The following is a 24,778-nucleotide window of genomic DNA, read 5'->3' on the forward strand; positions in this document are numbered from 1 at the left end:
ATTTCTGGCTCTGTTCAAGGTAGTCTTGGCTCCTTTGCTCTTGCATCTGCACTTTCTCATGTTCGTTTGTTTTCCTTTAGTGTACTGATAATTTATACAATCAGATATCAAGGGGCCAAACTGCTGATAAAATGTGTGCGGGGTTTATTTTTTTTAGGTAAGACATCAAAACAAATGTGTTGTTCCTGAGCGGTGCCCATGTTTCCACAATGGAAGAGAATATGTTCCAGGAGAGACAGTGAACAAGGACTGTAACACTTGGTGAGCCATTTGCATTGTATTTCACGTCTGCAGTAATGATGATTTTTAAAATGTTTCCTCCCTTCCCCCCTTACTGAGGGAAGTGGGGAGAGGAAAGAGGGTGCATTAAAATGTTGGACCACTAGCTAGACGGGATCTTGACCAACACTGAATGATTACCTCTGTTTAGGTACAGAGTGTGATTATTGATAGATTTATGCGTAGGGGATGCAGTGGTAGTCTACAGAATAGAGCACAAGACTGGGACTCAGGAGAACTAGGTTCTATTCCCTGCTTTGCTGCTGGCCAGCTGGGTGACCTTGGGCAAGTCACATCACATCTCTGTTCCTCAGTTTCCCCATCTGTAAAATGGGGATAATGAAACTTAACCATTCTTTGAAAAACACTTTAAGATCTACTGGTAAAAAGTGCGGTATAAGAGACAGGTGGTGGTGTTACAGATTCATAGATTTGAAGATTGGAAGGGACCATTAGACCATCTAGTCTGTGTAATATAGGCCATAGAATAATGTGTAATAATGTGTAATAAACTTCATGTGTAATATAGGCCATAGAACCTCTCCCATTACTGTGATACTCTGGGGCCTTGCTGTGTGTCTCCTCACTCTTCCTCCATAAGAAGTATTAGACATGCATATAATAATTCTTCATGTAATATACATAAGATGTATTTTATGTCATATACAACTCCTGTCGACCGATAACAGGCAGTTTAGTACACTATTGCCTCCTCCCTTCACCTACACTGAAGACCTTTGCAAAGGAGATCAGTAATATTATTCCTGAGCTAAAGGTCACGTTCCTCTCAAGTGGGTGGTTCACGCAGGATTAGGCTCTACTACTGCCGCCAGTGAATGGAGTCGCCCCTTTAGCTCGAGTGGCAGAAGTCTGCTCTCTGTGCAAGAGGTTTTAGGTTCAATTTCTGTGGCTTGTTTCTTGTGGGGCTGCTCCCAGTTCTAGCTACAGCACCAGGCGTGCTGTGGTTCTGCAGGCACAGTGACTTGCTCCTGCAGCATCCCGGTCTCCTCCCTTTATCCCAAGCACAGTCACCCACTCCGCTTCTCCCCACCGTAAGTAAGGAGACCATACGTCCCTTTTTTAAGCCCTCTCCCGGCTGCCCTGACTTCTTTTGGCAAAAGTGGGCCTATGTCCCATTTTCTCTTGCCAACGTGATCAGGGGGTTCGGGCAAGTGGCTCGGGCCTGCCCCATGTGGGGGTGAAGAGGCGGGCGAGTGGCTTGGGCCATCCCTGCACGGTGTCCTGTTTTCCTTTTGTGAAATATGGTCGCCTTCACCATAAGTGGTTTGGGATTTTCAAAAGCGGTGAGGCCCCAGGTGTCCCCACTGTAGTTAGTGGGAGTTTCTGGCTGGCCAGCACTTTTGAAAGTCGGGCTGTTTATTACAGCGCCGCCTTATGGATTTCTGTGCCTGCCTTTATTGGCTCCTACCGTTGGAAAATCCTGGCCCTAAGTGAGCAGCGCACACGTGCTGCTGTAGCGGGAATAGGCTGGTGGTAGGTTGTGTCAGCGCCCTGGCTCCTGAGAACCCCTGGCCCTGTGTGCCTTAGCACAAGCAGTACAATGAGCGCTACAGCTATTGCTGGCCTGTTCCTAGGTGGGAAGTGTCAATAGCGTGATCGGTGGTGTCCAGGCTCTGGTTTTTGCCTGTGGTCTGCCATGTAGGCAGGCCTGATGTAGACTCATACTGGACATGCATGTCCCCAGGCAGCTCTACCGATGCATTTCTCTCCTTGCCCGGTGCATCGCTTGTCTGTCATTCCAGCCTTGTGACCCTTGCATGCTCCTTCCCTCTTCCCCCACCCCCCAAGATCTGCTGATGTGCTTACATTCAGACCTACTGCATCCCCTTGCTATTCTAATCCTGATGACAGCAATGTTTCCTAGCTCTTATGTAGCACTTTTCATCCATAAATCTCAACCCACACAACCCTGACCTCCTGCACCTTCTACTATTCTAGTCCCAGGCCTTGTCTGCACTCAGACTTGCACCAAAATAACTAAATCAGATTAAATTCACACCTGCTAACCTGTGTGTGGACATGCTTGTTTTGAAATAAAAGGGCATTCTTTTCTTTTTCGGATGGCAAAGGCTGAATTGAAAAAGGACACTTTTATTTCAAAATAATCATGTCCACAAACTGACGTGTGTCCAAATAACAGACGGTGTGACTTAAAAGCCAGTGTCGTTATTTTGCAGCAAATTTGTGTGTAGACTTCTGGTAGAATCCTCACCAATCTTTCAGTGCTCTTTAATGATGACTCACCTGCAGTACCCTTTCCTTTTCCTGTTTTGGGCCTCTGTTTAATAAGTAGCTGCCCTTTGATAATAAACAGGGATCCTGGCTTTCCATGATAAAAAAACAAAAAACCACAATATTCTCTGACAAAAAACCCAGGTTTTTCTGTGACTAAAATGAAACGCTGAACTTCAGTTTCCCTAGCCCCAATATATATAGATATCAGTTGAACACAATGTTTTATTGGTATATTGACAATTTTAAAGCAATTTCAAAGCCACTGGTGCCATCAATCATTATACTAAAATAAAATGAATAGAGTCATCCAGTTACCATTCCTTTCTGTTTCTTTGTTTCTTTACTGTTGTCGATAGTTCTGCTGTTTCAGCCTCTTATTTTCATTTCTGTTCATTCCATTTCTGTTGAGCACTTTCCATGTGTTCTACAATTGTCTGCCTTCAGACAGAATCTGCAGCCCTACTGCCTACAGTCCACAACAGCACATTGCCATCAACATGAAATCTCTCCTTGCCAAACTCAGTGACTTGGTCTTTAGGGGTGATTTTTAAAGTTTTCGGCATGTTTTCATAGCTTTAATTGCTCACATCTGGAGGGTGTTGTGAAATTGGAGATGCATTAAAACATGAAACCCTGTATGCTGTTGAGTAATTTCTATATGCCGGAAGCAGTTTATTGGAGTAAGTTTAGCTATGTAAATTTAAAATGAATTAAAAAATCAACCACAAGAGGGGGAGCTTGCACATATTGAATAAGTGACACTGGTACTTTCCATAACATTTAATTAGTAGTTAATATATGGGGGTTTTTTTCTTCACAAAATGTAAAAACTAAAGATTTTTTGTAAAACCACAAATTCTGTATTTTTCCGAGGTGAACAGATTTCTAGAGTCCCTGCTAATAACGCTAAAAAGCTGTGCATTAGCCTACAGACCCCTCTACGCTGTAATTCTGACAAGGTTGGGGGAGCCAGATATGGTGTTCCCTGTTACAATTAACAAACCGTTCCACAAGATCAATGCAGACTAAGGCGTAACACTTTCAAAAGAAACTAAGGCTATGTCCACACTGATGGGGGCAAATTTGCCACCGTCAGATCGATTTATCCGGATTGATTGAGCGGCAGCGGAGACCCGCTCAGTCGACCTCTGCCAGGTGGGGTAATGCTGCGTCGACGGGAGCGCATTTCCCATCGGCGCAGTGAACTGAAGACAACGTGGTGAGTAGAAGTTAGGAAGTCGATGGGAGATATGCAAGCTACTCTATGTCAACTGCTGCTGAATTTGGCAGCAGGTGTAGACATAGACTAAGTGACCGAGGAGACTGTGAACCATTTACTTTCAATGAGCCTTTGCGTTTAAGTGCCAAAGTCACTTTTCAAAATAGAAGTTAGGCTTCTAAGTCACTTAGTCTCTTTCATAAATTTTACCCAAGACATTTTATTGCCCAACTCTGTAGCGGCCTTCATGGTTCATTCTCAGCTACATGACAGGACCTCAGCTCCCCAACAAAGATTTTTCTTGTAGGGCCCTTTAAACAACAGTGATTTAACTCTATTGTTTCTATAATTGGGACATGGTCTTACATTCCTAATGGATATAAATTAGATTTGAACCCAGTCTCCAGTAGCTTCTATTTATATGGAAATACTGACTTTCCAACATATTGATTCTTTTGCAGCTGGTTCCTACATTGGAGATCTGGAATGTTATGCCTGGGAATAGGGTGGAAGAGAGGTTTTTGAGGGTTTTTATTATTTCTTTTTAACTGTACAACCTACTTTCAGGCTTCTGTTCATAGTAATCTGAGATGATTTAGGAGGTCAACTACATTGACAACTTTATTGAGGCAAAAGTTAAACTGTGCAAGAGGATAGCATTGTGGATTTTGTGTTCTTTTGAAAATCTATGTGCAAAATTCTACCCCTGAGTTTTGTAAGAGTACAGTGCCTGGTGATTTCCATGGTCATTTCATTTATTTTAAGTCATTTTTGGATTTTGCAATATGTTGAATTGCTCCATTCTTGCAATTTTACTTTTCGCTTCTGATGTCACATTTGCAAAATTGTAGTGATGAAAATGGTTCTCAAAAGCACACCTAGACATACTAATGCTTTTTCTTCTAAAAGAGAGGAAGGGGGAAAATCCATTAAATAATGTTTTGCTATTAGTGTGATGCTTTTCATGTTTGCATCTCATTTCAATTATTATTTTTTCGCTAAAATTGGAAAGCAAAGTCTAATTTTATGAAAAATAGAGTTTGAACAACATACTGAGCTTGTAAAGTTGCATGACTGCTCTCAGCAGACATCAAATTAAGCATCATTTAGGAATCAATGTGAGAAATTACTATCACTTTGAGAATATCCAAGAATAGATAGTCTGCATTTTGGAAGTCAAATCCTCCTCTCTCTTTTGTTTTCACTTTTTTATACTGCTGTTGGAGGAGTTCTCATTCTCAGTTGTTCTTAGCCAGATGTGAACACCTGCAAACACAATTTATGAGCCAGAGGTGTCAGATTTGGCATTGACAAATGGGAGACCCTAGTTCACGAGTAACAGAATGGCTCTAACCCTAAGCCAGTGGCAAACATTTTGTTATGCTATGTGCTGGGAATTCAGTGTTGTGCTTGAGGTTGGTGCAAAATTTGGAATAATCTTTATGAAGCATTCCATGGTAGTACCATGCTAATCTGAAATTTCCTAATTCACACACTTTATAATCAGTACAAAAATTGTTGGTCTTGTTCCACCTCTAACCAAAGATTTAAAAGTAGATATTTTATTGAAGTTTCATATTACTGAAACATCATTGTTTTCACCAAATCTACTGTACAATATTTACTGTACTATGAAGCGTTATCCAAATTAAATTACAATTAGTCTCATGTTAAGGCACTAGACTGGGATGGGAAGGATCTAGGGTCCATTCCCAGTTCTGCCACAGATTTATCTGTGTGACCTTGGACAAGTCATTCAGTCTTTTTGTGCCTCACTTTTCCCATCTGTAAAATAGGGATAAAACTCCCTGTTCTTTGTTATGTGTATGGAGACAGTAAACTCTTTGAGACAGTGGCTGTCTCTTAAAATGTGTAGAGTGCTTAGCACAATGGGACCCTATTCTCAAGCAAGCCTCTAGGCACTGTTCTAACATAAAGAATATATTATTAATAATAATAATAATAGATTAAATAAATGGACAAAAGCGATGATGTATTATCCTTGCTTTTTCATGTGGGATTATTTCCTTTCTTGTTAATTAGCAACATTCACTAATTCATTGTGGTCCTGATCCAAAGTCCTTTGATGTCAGTGGAAAGACTCCCATTGACCTCCATGGGCTTTGGATCAGGATCTATGGGTCTCCTACTTACCAATGTGAATTAGCAAGGGTCTGCTGGGTGACCTTGGGAAAATCACTTCCCCTCTCTGTGCCTCAGTTTCCACATATACAATGCGGATAATAATACTGACCTCCATTGTAAAATGCTTTGAGATCTACTGACGACAAGAGCTACATAAGAACTAAGTACTATTACTTTAGTCAGTATAACAAAAAGGTTTGTGTTATCTAGAAACCCTTAATAATTCGATAACATTAAACATAACTAGCCCAATGGCATGACTAATGCTAAAAAGAAACAAACCCCCAAACCCCAAAAAAATCACCTTAAGAGCTTTATTCTCCTCTCACATACACAGGTATAACTTCACTGAAACCGATGAAGTTACGCCCATGTAAAACTAGCAAGCTAAGAGAGTTAGGCAGTTGTGCATTATAGATGCATATGAGCAGGCTCCAAGGCCATGTACAGCTGGCAGTGAGGAGAAAAGACAGAGAGAAGGTATGAGTAAGACGGAGAAAAGTAAAAAAGAATATTTCCTGCCTCCTTTTTTATGGTGTCTGTTTTCATATGAGATGAGCAGTGCAGTTCAATTATTACAGTAGCAGTGAGGCGTGATGATCCCAAATCACTAACTTGACCATATTACTCCTTTTCCTGAGCCACTCCTTTTCCGCTCCTACTCGGCAGCATGAAAGAGGTTGGCTGGCCTCTGACTATGTGTGGCCTGTGGTAGGCCGGATAGCCTGAAGCCCATCTATCCCCTGGTTTGGTTTGACCACCACATTAGAATTGACCAGAGGGCTGTCTTGCCCAGTGGCATCTCTCAAAGTACTGTTCTGTCAGACTATGAGGTAATGTCTCAGATTTCTGGGTCAGATAAAATACCATTAAGAATGAAATTCATTTAAGAACAGGGAGACTTCTTTGGACAGGGATGGTATTCTACTTAGGTAATACAATCTGAACAAAATCCATTGGCAGACTGAATTACAGGCCTGGTTTCTTGGTCCGCAAACTTGGTCACTAGAGTAAACAGAGTAAACACATGTCCTCTGGCATCAGTTTGATATTAAATCTACTACTATTTTGGCTTCCTCTGAGGAAAAAGGGACACTATCACAAATAAATGAAGGGCCAGTCACATTACGCTTCATATTTAACATAGAATGGTCTTGGGAGGGTAATAAAAGTGTTTTTGTAAGAGGATATGCTGAGCAGAGCAGGAAATCCACAACCAAGTACTAACAGCATTCTGAAGTATTCCAGCACGCTCGGCCCTGCCTTCTTCCTGTAGTAAGGAAGCTCAGGATAGCACCTATTCCTGCGTGCAGCCTACAAGTGAAGAGATAACCTATCCATGCCGATGCATTGACTTAAAGGTAACGAGGGAGATTCTTACTCCCACTCTGGCCCCTTTATGATGGGTAAAAGGGCCCGAGTAGTGTAAAGTGGCCCTAAAAGTCCTGTATCCACCTAGGGGAGGGCTCCCTGAGTATAGGCGTGGAGGTAGGCGGTCACAGGTTGTCCATTAGAGGATCCGCTTACAACCCACAACAGAGGGGGCATGCCTGAGGTATGGCTGCAGCAGAGAGTACTGTGGCCCTGGGAGGCTGCTGTAACTTAGATAAGTCCCCAGGGGTATCTCTGTTACATTGGGGGGCCCTGTCCAGCCCCTGGAAGAGCTTGGGATTGGGAGAGTGCAAAGCGTAGGAGATGCAATGTAGGATTTTGCCTCTGATCCCTTTATGAAAATAAAGAGATTCTATACTGGTTCCCAAACTTCATTGGTTCACACATTATCTCCTTAAAATATTGTTGTGAAGTGGACTGATGGATCATCAAACTCATGTACCACTGTGGAACACCTACCCCAGTTTGGGAAACACCGCATAGGGCATGGCATAGTGGTGATAGACTTTCTATTTGTCCATGTATTCCTTTCCAGTATTGCACTGTTGGAATGATGTAGTAATTTAATCAGGCTGCACTGGGTCTGGGTCTAAAACAACCGTGCAAAGGAGTATGGCCTACTCTCAACCCCTTTGTAGAACTCCTCTCATTGTGGAGTTCAGCCACACTGGGGAGAACAAGGGTCAAACAAGGGTCAAATTTAGCTAAACGAGTCAAGTGTTAGTCCAGGATTCTCATCCCAAGTATGCCTACGTGCAGCCCACAAGTGAATTTATGCCTGGAGGAATAATGCCACCTTCTTTTTACTTTGTTGGATATCACTAGATTTGGGCAAATAATCTGCAGCAAATCATTTACTTGAAACATTCCAATTTGTTTTCTTGCTCTCAGAATATCCAGGAGCAGATGATGATTTTTGCAAATGTACTTGTTATTTGAATTTACTAGACAAGTGATTTGCCAGGGTTTTTTTTGTTTTGTTTTGTTTTGATTTGATTTTTAAACTCTGGATTGAACTCAAGCCGATCAATGAGACTCTTTGGTACACAGAATTTAAAATCTAAACTGTATTGGCTGGCTGAGATTGGGCACCTAAATTGACAGGTATTGTTTTCGTTTGCTGACTGGAAGATTGTAACTCTTCAGGTCAGGCAGAGGCCCTGAAGAACCCGATGGTGCTTTGAATCTCTCAGAGAGAGGCAGCAATTTAGAGCCTGATCCAAAGTTCACTGAAGTGGATGGAAAGTCTCATTAACTTCAGTGGGCTCTGTAGTGGGCCCTTAGCGAAGGAGCATTTAGTAGCATTATAGACTTTGAGAAAATGTCCAACTTTCCCCCTTCTTGGCTCTGCAAGCCTTACCCATGTCGTCGTTCCGAGGTAAATTAAGATGTAAGATTTGTCAGATGTATTGGCTGGGCGAAGCGTTTACTTGTACAAAGTTATTGCCTTTGTAATGCCCCACCTGTCTTGGAGGCCGTTGGGTCAAAAGAGCAATGGGAGTAGCGCAAGTTGCCTGCTCAGACTTGGGCTTCCAGGGCTTGGGTTAAGGCTCTGTTAAATTGTGGTGTAGATGTTTGGGCTCAGGCTAGAGCCTATGCTCTAGGACCCTCTGAGTTGGGAGAGTCCCCCATCCCAGCGTCTACACTGCAGTTAAACAGCCACTCTGTGAGCCTGAGTCAGCTGGCGTTCACCAGCCACGGGTGTCTAATTATAGTATAGATTTACCCAGAGAGGCCAATAACAAGCAAGGAAGTAACTGGAGAGAAAGACCGTCACACAAGTATCACTGGTGATCCCTGCCGGAGCAGTTTATAGGTATGATAAATCTGATCTCTTTATACCAATTCTGGATATGGGAGAGATCTTCCTTAAATATATTGAAACTACATCTATCTGTGGTTTTTGTACTATATACCTAAAACCCCCTTTCTTTGTTGAGGATATTAAAGTTCTGCAGGAGTGTTAGCTTTTGATTCCTTGCTCTGGTTCAAAATCAGATAAGCACGTAAGGTAAGTCCCGTTTATAGATGACCAGAGCAGAAGCCTATTGTTGGGCACAGGTCTTAGAGCCCTCGCTTGATACCAAACTTAAAGAGGGGCAATAATAAAGAAAGTGAAACTGAAATATCATTCTTCCCCACTTAAAACTTAATGTTAATCTTCCCCTCCTCTCTCTCCCCCGGTATCCATCAATTTGCCTACAGACATCTTCCCACTCCCCTTAATGACCATATAATTCATTCATTGCCATTCACTGCTCAGAAAAGTATCAGAATTAGTATACAAGAGGAGTTGGGTGGAGAAACCAGAAGATGGGATGCTTTTCTGGAAGATATGCTTTAGCCAAACACAAGTTATAAGGCTCAGTATATGGTTAACGAGGTGTAATTCCATGGCCTGTGATGTAGTGGAGGTCAGATTAGATGAACTAATGGTCCCTTTGGGTTTTAAAAATCTATGAATATGTGAAGTTTTATGTTGGTCAAAGTTTTCACAAGCGATTAATTATTTTTGATGCCTCCATTTTTGGATGCCCGACTTGAAGCACCTCAAAGGGTTCTGATTTTCAGAAAGTGCTGAAAATCCCATTCTAAAAAATCATCCCCTTTCACGTGCTTCAACTTGGGCACCCAAAATCCTTGGTTACTTGTGAAAATCTTGGTCAATGTATGCCAATTATGAGTAAGAGAGAACATGGGCCGACAATAAGTATGCAAACCACAATGAATGCTCTGTCTCTCTGCTTGCTGCGTCTTCTCTTCCTGTCTTCTTTCTCTCTGAGTATTGTTTCTTCAGGTTTTATGTTCTTTGAGCCACAGACCTTGTCTGTGCAACTAGAGCCTCGCATGCTCTTGGCACTATATAAATAAGAAACAGTAATAACGGCTGGTCTTTTGTTCTCTCTCTTGCAGTGTGTGCCGTGGTCGAAAGTGGGACTGCACAGATAATGTATGTGATGCCACCTGCTCAGTTATTGGTACAGCCCATTACTTGACATTTGATGGACTGAAATATATGTTTCCAGGGGACTGTCAATATGTGTTGGTTCAGGTAAGAATTAAGACTATTGTTCATTGTTAGAATGACATGTCAGGTTAAAACATATTTTGTAAGCTATAAACAGCAGTGGAATAACAATGCAGTCCTGTTTCAAGACTTATACCCAGACTACAACTATTCTAGGTAGGTGAGATGGCTTGGAAAAAATGGGAGCACTGACAACGTCAGACCTACTAGTGAACTTGCTAATACCCACTAACTGTTTCAAGGAGCAAAACCAACGAGAGTCCTGTAGCACTTTAAAGACTAACAAATTTAATTTCTGCAGGCATAAGCTTTCGTGGGCTGCAACCCACTTCATCAGATGCAAGAAGGCTTCAAGGAGGCTTCTCTTTCCAAAAGTCCCTTCTCTAAAATCCTCTCCCCTTTGCTGTTGCCCCACAAAGAGAATTACAGGATCTGTACAAGACTGGCACTTTCTCAAGGCCAGCTGTTGTCTTCAAACCCTGTGGGATCACAGGCATTCACCACACTCCATCTCAATGCCTCTAGAGTTTAAACTTAATTTGCTCACACTTGCAAGTCACCAGTTTGTGTCAGGTTGATCTGAAACAATTTCTTTACTGGGGGGTTCTCTCCGTGTGTGTTTTTGTGTGCGTAAACACACGTCTAAATCTCTCATTGCTCCCACAAATCAAAGACTTAGATATCTAAGTGACCTGAAGATTTGAGCTACCTGTGTGTTTAAGTATGCGCCTGCAAAAGCATAAGAACGGCCATACTAGGTCAGACCAATGGTTCCTCTAGCCTGATATCCTGTCTTCCAACAGTGGCCAATGCCAGGCGCTTCAGAGGGAATGAACAGAAGAGGTCAACATCAAGTGCTCCATCCCATGTCACTATATGGGCAGTGTATGAAAATCTGGCCCAATATTAAATAGATCCATTCTTAATACATAACAATACTTTGCATTTCCATAGTACCATCCCCTCATGAATCTAAGTGTTTACAAATATTAATGAACTAAGCCAAGCAACTCCTCGTGAAGTACGTTGGTGTTATTATTCTGATTGTACAGGTTGAGAAGTGAAGACAAGAAAGGTCTTGCCTGAAATCACAGAGCGAGCCTGTGGCAGAACCAAAAATTAGAAGCCCAATCATCAGTGTTCAAATATTATGTCTGAAACACTAGACCATGTTTCTTGGATTTACATAAGTTAATCTACTTCATAACCCAGATGTGGCTTCACTTTATTTCATTATCTGAATTGTGGCATCTTGCTTTCACTCGTGTACATAAACCTGATAAACAACCCATTGTATGTCCTTGAGATATCACAGTTAATGTTGCCGCAGAAACCATTGTTCTTAAAGAGCTCTTTGTAAAGTATCTGTGTAAATGCAACATGCTGGTGAAGTGTGCCTTTGTTTCCCTCTAGCAGGACTGCACAAATATCAATGGTCAGGACAAAATGTATGAGTAGTGAAGAAACTAGCACACCGACAGATTTCTGAGCATCCCCACAGTGCATTAAAGAGTTCAGCTTTTCAGACTCGCATTTCCCCCAGGTGTTTTTAGATATGTTTCAAATGTCCCTGTTGTTTATCGCGCATTGCATTTGTTTCCCTTTAATAGGATTACTGTGCGGATGAGTCTGGAACCTTTCGGGTTCTCATTTCAAATGAAGGATGTGGCTTCACTGGAGAAAAGTGCACTAAAAGGATTACCATTCTGTTTGACAATGGGGAGATAGAGCTGTTCAATGGAAATGTATGTACTCCTCTGCTTCTCTTCCTTCTTCCTCTACAAAGGGCCTGCCAGAATTTTAAGATGGGTTGTAACATGGGGGATGGACCTTCTGCTGTGCTTTGATTTTTTGAGGAGTCATATAATCAAATGAACCTGCCGGTGCCACGGTGTGTTGGAATGTGATGAATGGTTTGGGAGTATCAGATGCAATTCCACTCGTTGGACTAAACATGCTTCTTTGCTGTAATGACTCTCTGCCAGTCTTGCCTTGCGGTAGTGTCACTTATACAGCAAATTTTAAGTGGGGTTCTGTAACAAACCAGAGCTCTACATAGTCCATCTAATTAAAGGCACTTTGCTGTTGCCTTTCAGTCCTTTGCCGGGCTGTTAAATGGAGTGCAGCTGCTGTTGCTTCCTCTGAGTCCCTTATTTGGAAAATGCTCCGTGCAGCCTGGGTGTACTCATCATGGATTCTTCATCTGGGACAGCTACATGCCATTACACAGAAAGCTGTGAATGGCACAGAGAAATGGGAGGGAGATCACTTCATTTTACTTTGAGTTTGCTTTCTCTTGCTCTCTTTTTTTTTTTTTTTTTTTTTTTTTGAGTAGGGCAGTACCAAATTGTAGCGCCTTTGCCTTTCTACATACTTTATAGTAGACATCTATTTCAAGCATAGCTATTGCAAGAAATGTCTGCTCCTTGCTGAGTAGAACTGGGACTTAATTTAGTCGTTTGAAGGACCAGACTTGTTGCAGGAGCTGAGGCAAATGTCAGCTTCCTTCCCCATGCTGAAACAAATGTCAGATGGAAAATCCAGATGACTGGATTCCTCTTCCTCCCCCTTCACTACACACTGTCAAAAAATGACCAGGAACCGTTCCCACCTTCCACCCCACTCTGTGACAGGAAATAACCTTTCCAGAGGGCAGGGTTCAGCTATTTGCCTTGGGCGTTGTAACAGCCAGGAATGTCTCTGTGTTCATACATTACAGATCTCCAGTGAGTTATAGAGTTACAATTACCCAAACTTCTGAAGTACTGTACTCTGCCCTGGAATCCGGAGTAGAGCTTTGCAAAAATGTTCACAGAGAAACATGAAACCACACAAAATTTGCTTTGTTTTGGGTTTAACGCACAAAATTGAACCAGCTTTTCACTTGGTTTAAACCTGCAAACTGTTGTGTTGCAGGTTATTGGGAGGGGCTTACATCAAAGCACTGAGTACATAAACCATAACCTTTATTGGTCATGTCTGTGTATTGCATCGTGGCAACATATGGTCCATTCAGACACAAGGGTTGCCTGTGGGGATTGAACACAGGACATTTCAGCTCCCAAAACAGTCCTGTTACTTACTGCAACGAAAGGAAACCTCCCTTGGGTGTGCGCAAGTAACAGGCTGTTCTTGGCACAGGGATCAACCACTTGGGCCAGAATTTGCAAGTGGGCCGAGCGCCGACAATCAGCACCAGATTTTCAAAAAAGCCCCGCTTCCATGTAGGCACCTAAATACATGGCGAGATTTCTCAAAAGAGCTAAGCGTCCAGCCCCAACCATTGTGACTGAAAGGAGGGTGTTGGGTTCTTTTGAAAATCTGCCCCCATAAGTATCATATCTGCACTGCAGGGTTACCCACACAACACGGACTAAACTCTCCACCTCAGCTGGGCAGGAAATGTTTTTCCTGTCCCACGAAAATTTGTGAACCATCAAAACGTTTTCCTGTCCTGAATGTGGAAGAAAAGTTAAAATCTCAAACGTTTTTGAGGACCAAAAATCCTCCCAAAAATTCAGTTTGGGACAGCTGAAATCATTTTGATTTTGACAATTTTTTATTTTATTTATATATATATTAAAACCTAGTGCTGATATATATATATATATATAATGATCTTAAATTTAAAAAAAAATAGAGAACTGGAAGCTTGTGTTTAGAAAATGTCAAAACATTTTGTTTCAGCAACTTTAAAACTTTTTTTCCTAAAATGTTTTTCAATAGAAAAATTTGTCGAAACTGACTTCGTCCTGCAAAAAGCTTGTATTTTGACAAATTGGCATTTGCCAGCTAAAAACGTTTTGTCAGAACCCGAACAGCTCTACTCTTAGCGTTCTTTCTCAGAATGCACAGGACTCGGAGTACACGCTGGGAAGGGTTTTCTGGGGATGGTAACAACCAAAGGAGAGACTGAGCAAAATTTAAGCCATAATTAAGGCCTTTAGGTAGACCCCCTTGCCAGAATTATTTAAGTGGACTGCTGTGGGGAATTGGATGTGGGAAGTGGGGGAACCACCTTTCTTTTGAAATGAAAATACTTCCACGTTGCATAATGTTTGAAGATGAGGTTTTGAAGGCAGCTTCTAGTTTTAATAGGCCCAAGAACTATGCAAGGTACCTGGGTGTGACAATCCCAGCTGGTATTAAAAAGTTGCATGAGGTCATTTATATTCCTCTTCTGAAACAACTATCATCTGCCACTTCTCAGGGTCAGAAGTTTACTACTTTGTGGTTTGGGCAAGCAGCCTCCATAAACATAATTAATTTGTGAGTTAGGTTAACTTTCCAATTCTACTTTGACCAGCTCTGGGTCCTTGTCTAAATTTTGAAAGACAAAGAAAGACTGATTCTGTGATTATTTAGAAGAGAAAATACCCAGATGTGAGCAGAAAAAAACCCAATGTGTGGAGCAGTGAGGGAGACGGGTGACCTCCATTTCCTAAAATGGGGGGAGGAGGAAAAGGATTAGTTGAGCCAGGTCCAAATTGGAACGGGCTGATAAAAAGAAAAGAGAAGAAGAACAAACACTAGGAAGATATTGAGTGAAAGGATCCCTTTCAGGAGAATTCTGTCCTATTCCACAAATGGCTTGACCCTTCCAGCTGTGCATCCATCTAAATGTTGGACTAAACCTTAGAGCTGGGATAGGGTCAATCTTGCACAATATTCGTTATGAGAATGCTATATAATAAAAGTAGTAGCATCTGTATATATGTAGATATCTAATCTATGTAGAGTGCCATCTCTTCACGTGTAAGTAGAGGGTATTATTCAGACATCTGTAAGTTCAATACAGCTTTTGTTGTGCAATGTAAATGGCTTCCATTACCTGCTATTATCTATTAATAATGACGAGTGCCCCCTGTGAGGTAGTGCTGAGAGCTGTCAACTCATCTTGAACTCAATGAGAACAAAAAGTACTTGGGACCTTTCAGAAAGTTCTCAGCAGAATGGGCCAGTAATGAGTTCCTTTCCTATGCTCCACCCCACCCAGTAAGAAGGAATCTGTATTTTTCCTCAGGCAGTGCTGCTAAGGAATTTTTAGTCAGGGATCTGATTGGAATAACACCAATTGGCTGGTCCTCTTATGAAGGAGAACCAGTTCCAGCAAATCTGTGGTGCTTTGTGAGGCCATTAGACTGTCTCCAGATTCAGTGTATAATAACATCCCACTCTTAACTGCCCTATATTTCTATGCCACGAAAGGTGGGAGGTTTGGACCTATTGGACCTGGGCAGTAAGTTGTGCGTCCAGAAGTGGAGTATGGGGCTGTGAGGGGAATAGTAGATGGAGGATTCCTGTTAAACTGAGTGGCTAGAACTCTGCTCCATCAAGGATGGCAGGAGTGGGGAAAAATTCCAGTGTCTCAAAGGCTTCAGGTTATCACCACCACAGAGCTCTTGGTCATCACCAAGTATCCCATACTCCTGCAGTGCTTGCGTATAACCATCAAACGTTGCAAGATTGTTTCAGCTCATTCCTGGTGTAGGGACACTATGGCTGGGCCCCAGACACCTGCAGGTTTGGCAGTATTGGCTCAGTCCCCCCTGGAAGAGGGATCTGGAAGCAGAGCAACAATATGGAGAAGATTTAAAATTCAAAACCATCTCAGATGTCCACTGTTTACAAAGAAAACACCATGCAACTCAATCTTCATGAGGTTACGTGTTTGAGAAAGCAGAAACAGACCGGGGAAAGGATAATCTGAGTCACTCAAGGAGAAGCATGCAGAATAGCATGGGAAATGTCAAGAGAAGGAGAAATCAGCCAGGTCAAATGGTTAAGAATTTGGGGTATGGCAGCCATCTCCTCAAATGGCACTTGGCAGGGCAAAACACTGTCTGTTACCTTTTCACCTTGAACACGATGCAGTGCTCTTTGGGGGCCAGTGTAGGGAGAGGGAGGGCCTGCCTTCATTTGTTCCTTTTAGTTGGCTTCAGTTGGGCTGGATTTCTACCCTTGAAGGATTTCTTGTACCTTGCCATATTTATTAACTTTTCTCGCCTTCTTGCTTCCTATTTTGTTTAGGGCTTTCTGTGGCTATTTTATGGGATGCCTAATTTGCCCCTTTGCTGACTTTAAGAATGTCAGTGTCCTTTCAGCTTGAAGGTCTTTGTGACTAGCTTCCTCCTTCCCCCCCCCCCACCCTCTTTTTAATTTCTTCTTCTAATCCCCCAGTCAAAAGTTTAGGGTCCCTGAACTAGTTTGTTTTATCTGATACTCCCTGGAGGATGTTAAATCCCTGTTCATGAGATCCTTAATAGCAGCAGGATGGGGCCCTCTCTGAGGGTCTGTGCTCCTTTACTACAGCCTGTGATTGAAGTAGATTGAAACAGGATGGGGACCGCGCACTGCACCAACCAAGAAATTGGAGCCCTGGGGAAGCAATGCTTACCCAAGCTGGGGAGAGGATGGGGAGCTTTCCCTTTGTTGTTAGGATTGCTGAATGCTTTCTCCTCTCTTACACTAACCCCCTTTTGGAGAACTCACCACCTCTCTCCTAATTCAACATTTTGAGTTAATACCATAAATAAACAGTGGCTAATAATCCTATTAAGGTTCCCAATGAAAAGGAAATGTAAGATGAGAAGAAACATTTTAAACGAATCTCTCACCTTATTAGTAGCTGGAGGCTGTGAAATTGTAGCCAAATGCAGACAGAACGAGGTCCCAAGCACAGAAAACTGGCGAAAGAGAGGGTAGGGGGAAGTATTCGTGATGGGAAAGTTAACTGATAAAAAAAGAATCCAGAGACCTCCAGAGTTGGCGGGGACTGCCCTTTTACATGGCAGTGGAAGCAAATCTTCCACAGCTCCGAGTCAGAACCTGCCCCTTGATTCCAGTGCTAAATATGAAAGGAGTTCCCTGCGCTTTGTTTATGTGATAAGTAGGCTGCATTTATTTTTGTTACTGCTGTTGCAGGAATCATGGATTTGATGATTGTCATGGTTTCTGAAAAATGGAAACTGATACTGATGTTTGTCAGTGATTTGTTAAATGACCAGTAACTGACTTAGCTGAACTTATCTAGTCATCCTTTTCTTAGCAGCAATTCCTTTGTGTATCTGTCCTAGTGACCAGTGGGAGCTCCATCCCTGGGGCTCCTGGGACACTGCTTCACCCAGACCACTGAGAACTTGCAGTCAGAACAAAACAAATGTATTTCCATCCCAGTTCCCTGTGCCATTCGAAGTTATTACGGGAAAGGAATAATTCATCCACAGGAAGGTTTCTGTGTGGGACATCTGAGCCTGTGCCCAATGCTGTCTGCTATCCATGTGTACATTCCTGTAGGGGACTCCACAGTAGCAGCAGTAGGATTTCACTGACCAGTCAGCTAACCACATCCTAGCATTAATGGGAACACGTAGCACGGAGGGAAGTTACAGTGGCTTCTTTAGCATGCTCTCAGAGCTGCCATTGCTAGTGCACCTTGTTTTTCATGTGTAGGTGGATATCAAGAAGCATCTTGGAGATGAAACCAATTTTGAAGTCCTGAAGTCCGGACGCTATTACATCCTCTTACTGGGCAAAGGAATCTCCATAACCTGGGATCTGGCCTTGGGTGTTTCTGTTATCTTAAAAGAACATTTCAAAGTAAGTCCTTTTTTGGTTTACTTCTCATTCTCCTTAGGAAAGACATCCCAGTGGGACTGTTCCCTAATGAATACACCTGGACAGATCCCTCTGCGGGGAGCAAGGAAGGAAGTCAGCGTTTCTTATGTAGGCACATCAATAGATTAATGTGAAACGTTAGGCCTGCTCTCTTTAAAAACAAACGGGCTCTCTAGTAATACACTATGGGCTTACATTTTTCTCTAGTGGTTCAACACTAAGGGCTCAGTTATGATTCTTGGTAGGCTGAACCGTGCCCGGGATAGAAAGGGAGGAAGCGCTCTGCAGCACCTAGTGACATCATACCCTCGGTGAGGGCAATTGAAAGGGACAATTTCTTCTGGGAGCTGGAGGGAATGCAATGCTGAGCAGGCTTTGCTAGTGCTCCCCACAGCCCAGCGACCCTCATGGGCAGCAGGAGAAGTGGGCCCATGGCTAAACCTGTGTCTCACCCAGACACACAACCAGCAGAGTCCGGCAGAACAGGCAGTGATAGCCAATATCCCTTTCTTGATATCTAGAGTGCTGGGAGACAGGTTATTCCTGCTCCTCTCTGTGTTGGTATGGTGGGAATGGGGCTAAAGGCCTCTGCCCACAGTAGAGCACCTGCCAGGGGCAGGCAACGTTTAATCTTGCACTTGCAGAGCCCTAGAATAAAAAGGCTCCTTAAAATTCCATGTCGGTCTGAGGTGGAAGATTTATGTATTTGTGTTTCTTCCCTTCAAGGATCAAGTGTGTGGTCTGTGTGGGAATTTTGATGGAATCCAAAACAACGATTTGACCAGCAGCAGCATGCATCTTGAAGTGGATCCAACTGACTTTGGGAATTCCTGGAAAGTTAATCCACACTGTGCTGATGTCAGAAAGGTGACCATGAATGAACTGTGAAAACTGCTTACTAATGGTTACTAGGTCAATTAGGGATTGCTAAATGACTTTGGCGGGGAAAGAAATACAAACTAACCCCTCTCCCAGAATTCACACCAAGCTGGAATCTTTTCTGAGATCTGATAAAAGATCAGCAAACTTCTTTACGTTTTCCAAGACCTCTGTGCCGCCTGAGTTCAGACAAATGTTTAAAGAACCAAATCGTGTGATAGAGGCTTTTTCCATAGTATGCCAGCCCAGATGCAGAAGATTCATCTACAACTGGAAATTGCATTTTAGAGCCTGATCTCATAGGGTTTCTAGCTACATTTCCAGAAAGGAGAAGTTCAGATAAACATGCAGTTTCCCATGATCCAAACCGTTACAGTCTGACTATTATGAGCATTTTCTGGCCATCTGAGGTTGTTTTGTATTTTTCTCTTCTTCTTTGAGATGCATATTCACCCCTATATTCCTATGATAATTGCAGGGTAGTGGATTTTTTGGTAAGATGAGCATGGATGTAAAGTGCAAGATATACTAGGGTACCACAAGTTAAAAAGATTCCTAGCAAATGCATGTATCATAATAAAGTTCATGGGAGCATGAGATTCAGAAATAGAGCTATAACAATAGGGGTTGGATTCAGGAAAACATATAACGATCAAAAGAACATGGTAAAATGAGAACTATAATGGAAAAGGGAGAGAGGGTAGTGTCATGAGCCCAGAATTTGTCTTGGCAGCAATTTGCAGATTCCTGGTAAGTCAGCGGCCTGCTCTTGTTCCAGTCAAAGTCAATGGGATTTTGACATTGGATTGGACCTGCAATAGTATCCTCAGGTAACAGGTGACTGACTTATTGTTGTCTATGTTAAAAATCAGCGTCGCTTTTCTTTGCTTCTCTTGCTCTCCCTAGGAAAGGCATCCCATGTGTATGAATCACCATGTGATGTGCCTAGGCAAGGCATAACAGCATAGAACGAGGCTAGAACAGGGCTGCCATTATAATAGATGGATGGGTTTCCAAGCACACACAAAGTAGGCCTCCTTTAAAGTCTGCCAACCTCAAAGTCACCCATTTCCCAGATCCTACCTCTCTCCCCTCCATCTTACAAAATGGCTCCCCAACCCATCCCCCCCTCACTCCTTAGAGGTTGCCATTCTCCTCAGTCCCCTCTGCCCATTGGTAGCTTCACCATTTCTTTCCTTCCCCTCTCCAGGTCTACCTGACTGGCTCCTTTCTTCCTCCTTTCCTGCTATCTACCCTCCCACCGGGGGTGTTTCAGTGCACGTCTGTTGATGGCTTTGCGGTGGCTGCATTACAGATGGTGCCAGTTGTTTCTCTCTCGGCTTCCTTGCTTCAAAGTAGGAGCTGTTCTTTCTGAGAAGAGATGAGTATTGGCAGCCTTCCCTGCCCCTGGCTGCTCCTCTCCCTTCCAGGCTGGCTGGAGGTCTTGGGCACTGGTAGCAAAGCTGTGGCTGCACCGGCTTCAGGGCAGGCGGAATAAGCCTGCCTAGAACTCTGGGTAATTAATTACTCAGGCGCCTAGCTCACGTTGAAACCCATGGTGGTTTAATGTCACTGCTACTGGTACGCGAGTTAGCTAGATTAAAGCTAGCTCAGGTGTGTCTACATAAGCTGCAATCACACCCCATGATTGCAGTGTAGACGTATCCTCTGTAGCTCTGCCCTCTGCCCTCTCTCTTCCTTCTTCATTACTCCTTCCCCTCCTAGGCCGATCCGGAGTCTCACATTGGGTCTCTCCCCACTGCAGCACTGGTGGCTTCTGCTGGGCTCTGGAAGAGCCCCAAGTACCCCAGTGGTTGCAATGACCCAGGGTGACGGCAGCAAGGATACAATATGGGTGGTGGGAGCTGCCATGTAGAACAGAGTGCTGAGTCAGCCAGCACAGAAACAGCAGCCCCCAGTCAGTCCAAATAGTATCCGATCACACTGACACTGCCACGTCAGCACGGACGGACGGCTACAGTCCAGAGGAGCAGTGGCAGCATTAACACCGGATTAAGGCATGCGGAATGGGAAGACTCTCTCTCCTTGTTTTAGTAGTATGGGTATGCTGCCCCCTATCCTCTGGAAGTGAGGGTAGAGTGACCAGAAGTCCAGATTTCATAGGGACAGCCCCAATGTTCAGGGCTTTTCCTTATATAGGTACCTATTACCTGCCACCCCCTGTCTTGACTTTTTCACACTTTCTATCTGGTCACTCTAAATGAGGGGCTCATGTCAACTTCCTTAGTGAAAAACAGAATGTGGCAGGCAGCATAAGCAAGTGTTGGTACCGATAGGCAGCAGCTTGACCCAGAGTCTTGAGCAGGGCACTTGGCTACCAGAAAGAATAAAGAAGTGAGAAGAAACTGAATTAATCATCTTATTAATACACCCGAATGGGAAGACTGCATTTGACCACCAATAGTTTCTGAGCATGGGCATGATCTAGCACCACGTTCTCCTCAATGCTGAATATCTTTTTGTGGGGAGGGAGCAAGAGAAATTTTCTTGCCAGCTGTGCTGAGACTGGCCAGCCATTCACTGTTCCAGCCTAGTAGGTGAGAGAATCCAGCACGCACTCTGCAAAATGCCTCTGCAATAAATATTTTGCAGACCATTTGCTTTCTTTTTGCTTTTCTGAGCTTGGGGTGGGAGGGGGGAATGTTAAGCTCTCTCTCTAGTCACAGTGATCCTCTGTGTTTCTGCTGAAGGCAGGCGTGTACCAATGCCAGGTCTCATGCCAATAAAAGCCCCCATTAAGTAGTGTCAGCTGTCAGGCTTACTGGAAAGCTACATCTTGTCATTTTGCAATATGGATATTTGCTCCAGGTTGAACAAAGGTCACCAAAGTGATTTCTGAAGCTTAAACTGCAGTTTAAAAACTACAGAGAAGAAACAGGTAGACAAACCATATTAGTAGAGCTGTTTGAATAACTGATTTTGTGGTTTGATGACTGTTCCAAAAAATCAGGGGGAAAAATCATTTTGAGTAGACCTAAAAATGAAATTTTTCAATTTTTTTTGGTGAATTGAAAAGTTTAAAAAATGGTTTGAACAAAACATTGTGTTTATATATTGAATTTTGCATTTTTAAAAATATAAAATTGAAGGAAATTTAAGAACAAAAGGTTGTTTTAACTTGAAAAATGAAAATATTTAATTTATAAATGTCAAAATAAAATGGTTGGACTTCATTGGATTTTTTTTTAAGTGAACAATTTGGGAAAACCGACATGAACTTGCAAAATGTTTTGGTGTTGCCAAATCTGCATTTGTCACTGAAAATTTTCACCCAGCTCTATCTTTGAAGTGATCTAGTCTTATCTATCCTCTGCCATATTGTTTCCGCGCAGTGTGATTGGTTGAAATTTTATCCAATAAGAAAATAGTTTGTTATGGAAAATGTCTAGTGTTAAGAGGTGGCCATATATACATGATTAAGTGAAACTCCTGATGTCCTGGGGTCTGGGCTAACATGACAATCTTTGCTTGTGTCCTTTAACATTAAGCTCACACAGGGGCAGGCTATGACTACTTCATTGTGCAATGACAATTTAGTGAAGCAAGTGATGGTGGAAACGTCATGCAGCGTATTGACCAGTGAACTCTTCAAAGAATGCAAAAAAATGGTAAGTCTTTTGTCATTCCCTTCATGTCTTCTGTTCCTACATGGAATATGCTGACAGCACTTACAGCTGTGGGACCCGCCAATGTGCCATAGCTTAAGATGCCATCCTAGATACTAATGTGAGAAAGATGATGCTGGCAGTGATTTCACATAGGAACTGGCTGAGACCATTTGTCTATTCTAGTATCCCATTGCCGAGAGTAGCCAATACTAGATGTTTCAGTGGAAGGTGCAAGGGACGCCCCAGTTGGACAGTTATTGAATAACAGACCCGTGAAGGAAATTTCATCTTAACCCTCAGGCAGTTAGTGGTTGGCATCTGTCCTTTACTATGTGGATTTATGCCTTAAAACAAAAAAACAAACAATCCCCCTCTGCACGCAAATAAAAAACTGATTTAATTAAACTGTGGATGTTCTCATTATCCATATAAGTGTTTATTTTTTCTTGAAACCTACTGAGCTCTCTGCCTTATAGATATATTGTGCCAATGAGTTAATTATGCACTCTGCAAAAAAGTCTTTCCTTTGATCATTTATGTATTTATTGCCTTTGTTTCACTGAATGTCCCTCATTCTTGTGTTATCTAAAAGAATAGATAGGAGCTCCCTATTTACTATCTCTACTATTCATTATATTTTATAAGGTAGTCTCTTTTTTTTATCTCCTCTCTAAATTAAACAGTTCCAGTCAATTTCAATCTCTCCTTATATAGAAGTCTTTCCTGCATTTTATCATTTATGTTGCCAGTCTCTGAATTCCTTCAGTTTCTACTAGATCTTTTTAGAGGTAGGGTGACGAAAACTGCACACAGTATTCCAGGGGAGGGCATACAACTGATTTATATAATAGCATGATAATATTTTCAAGTTAATTCAATCTATTAATTGGAAGCTAAATTCAGACTTGCCTTCTCACTGTCCTGTAATATCATGAATGGTTAAATCCCTTGGACCTGATCCAAAGCCCATTGAAATCAATGCAAGTCTTTCCGTTGACTTCACTGGACTTTGAATCAACCTCCTTTTGTTTTCTTTGTTCAATGTAATAGCTAGAAGGATGGAAAAAAACGGAGGTCAGGGAATCAAATCTTTTCTGTCCCTTTCATTGTTGTGTTATTGAATCTGTCAAACAGTAGGAACTGCTAAACTTTGTAGATTGAAAACGAAGAGACTTCATGCATGCGGGTGTGGGGTCACAAGCTAGATTTGCCTGGGTATATCTCACTTAATCATTTCCCTGCCATTGCATCAGCCTTGGGCACTGGTGCACCTTGGCCCTGCCTATTCTCTGACTGAATCCCATAATAGTTTAGTCTCCTGAGGGCTGTAATACTTTGGTCTCTTTTTGGTTGTTGGGTTCATTGTGGGGGTACTGGGTGTGTTGGTGGCCTGTGATGTACAGCAGGTCAGACTAGATGATCTGATGGTCCCTTCTGGCCCTAAACTCTGACTTATTTTTTAGAAATTAGAACTTATATTTTTCATTAAAGGGCTTGGTTCTCATTTACACTTAGGGTCATTGACACTTCTGTGACAGTGTGACTGTAATTCACAACCATTTTAAGGCCTCGGGACATTGCTAGAGAGGTATAAAAGAGCCTTAGTGTGAAAAAGAATCAGGTCCAAAAGGTTTAAATATGCTTCTATATTTCCCACCATTTAATGGTTCCGAGAAACTATAGAGTTTGCCTGAAGGGTTGCTTATGTTTTATGATGTTGGGCTTGACCATGCTCCCATTGACTTCAGTGGAATGGCCTCCAGTGACTTCAGTGGAAGTCAGATGTGGCACCAAATGAATAGGCAAATCATATCATTGGCAAGTATGACTAACGGCAGAAGATGCATTAAATGAGTTCATATTATGTAACTCTCCCTTTAGGTGAATCCCGAGCCATATATGGACATCTGCATGTATGACACTTGTACCTGCGAATCCATCGGGGACTGTGCTTGCTTCTGCGATGCTATCACAGCCTATGCCCATATCTGTGCACAAAAAGGTGCAGTTGTTCACTGGAGATCACCAACTCTGTGCCGTAAGTACCAGGCAGCTGAGGAAAACACCTGGGAATGGCTTTGCAGGAGTTACTGCAGCAAGGAAAACCAAAGACATGCTAGTTTTTAATCAGCTGAACACATTTTCATTAAACCCAGCCCTGCTCCCACTGGTGTCAGTTGGAGTCATGCTATTCATTTTAATGGGGACCGGACTTGGCAAGAGTCCCCATCTAGTGATGCAGGGTGAAGTTTCCTGAAGTTAACCCTTTGTCTGCTACATTTCCATGCACGCCCCAGATCACACCTTGAAAAAAGATGGGGCTCACTCCTTTCA

The 24,778-nt window shown here is 42.6% G+C and overlaps 1 protein-coding gene across 8 annotated transcripts in view; it reads left to right on the top strand.

Annotated features, from left to right (window-relative positions):
• The window catches only part of VWF (von Willebrand factor), a 226,512-nt gene that overhangs the window by 91,908 nt on the left and 109,826 nt on the right, over window positions 1-24,778 (top strand). For all 8 annotated transcript variants that reach the window (XM_067531091.1, XM_067531098.1, XM_067531099.1 and 5 more), the window contains 7 exons: window positions 158-261; window positions 10,205-10,343; window positions 11,930-12,064; window positions 17,772-17,918; window positions 18,663-18,803; window positions 22,325-22,444; window positions 24,326-24,482. In XM_067531091.1, coding sequence (XP_067387192.1) covers window positions 158-261; window positions 10,205-10,343; window positions 11,930-12,064; window positions 17,772-17,918; window positions 18,663-18,803; window positions 22,325-22,444; window positions 24,326-24,482 — 943 coding nt within the window. The remainder of the gene's footprint in view (window positions 1-157; window positions 262-10,204; window positions 10,344-11,929; window positions 12,065-17,771; window positions 17,919-18,662; window positions 18,804-22,324; window positions 22,445-24,325; window positions 24,483-24,778) is intronic.

This window comes from Emydura macquarii, unplaced genomic scaffold, assembly GCF_026122565.2.
Source record: "Emydura macquarii macquarii isolate MOO-44397 ecotype Brisbane River unplaced genomic scaffold, CSIRO-AGI_Emac_v2 contig_3122, whole genome shotgun sequence".
In the NCBI taxonomy this organism is placed as follows: domain Eukaryota; kingdom Metazoa; phylum Chordata; order Testudines; family Chelidae; genus Emydura; species Emydura macquarii.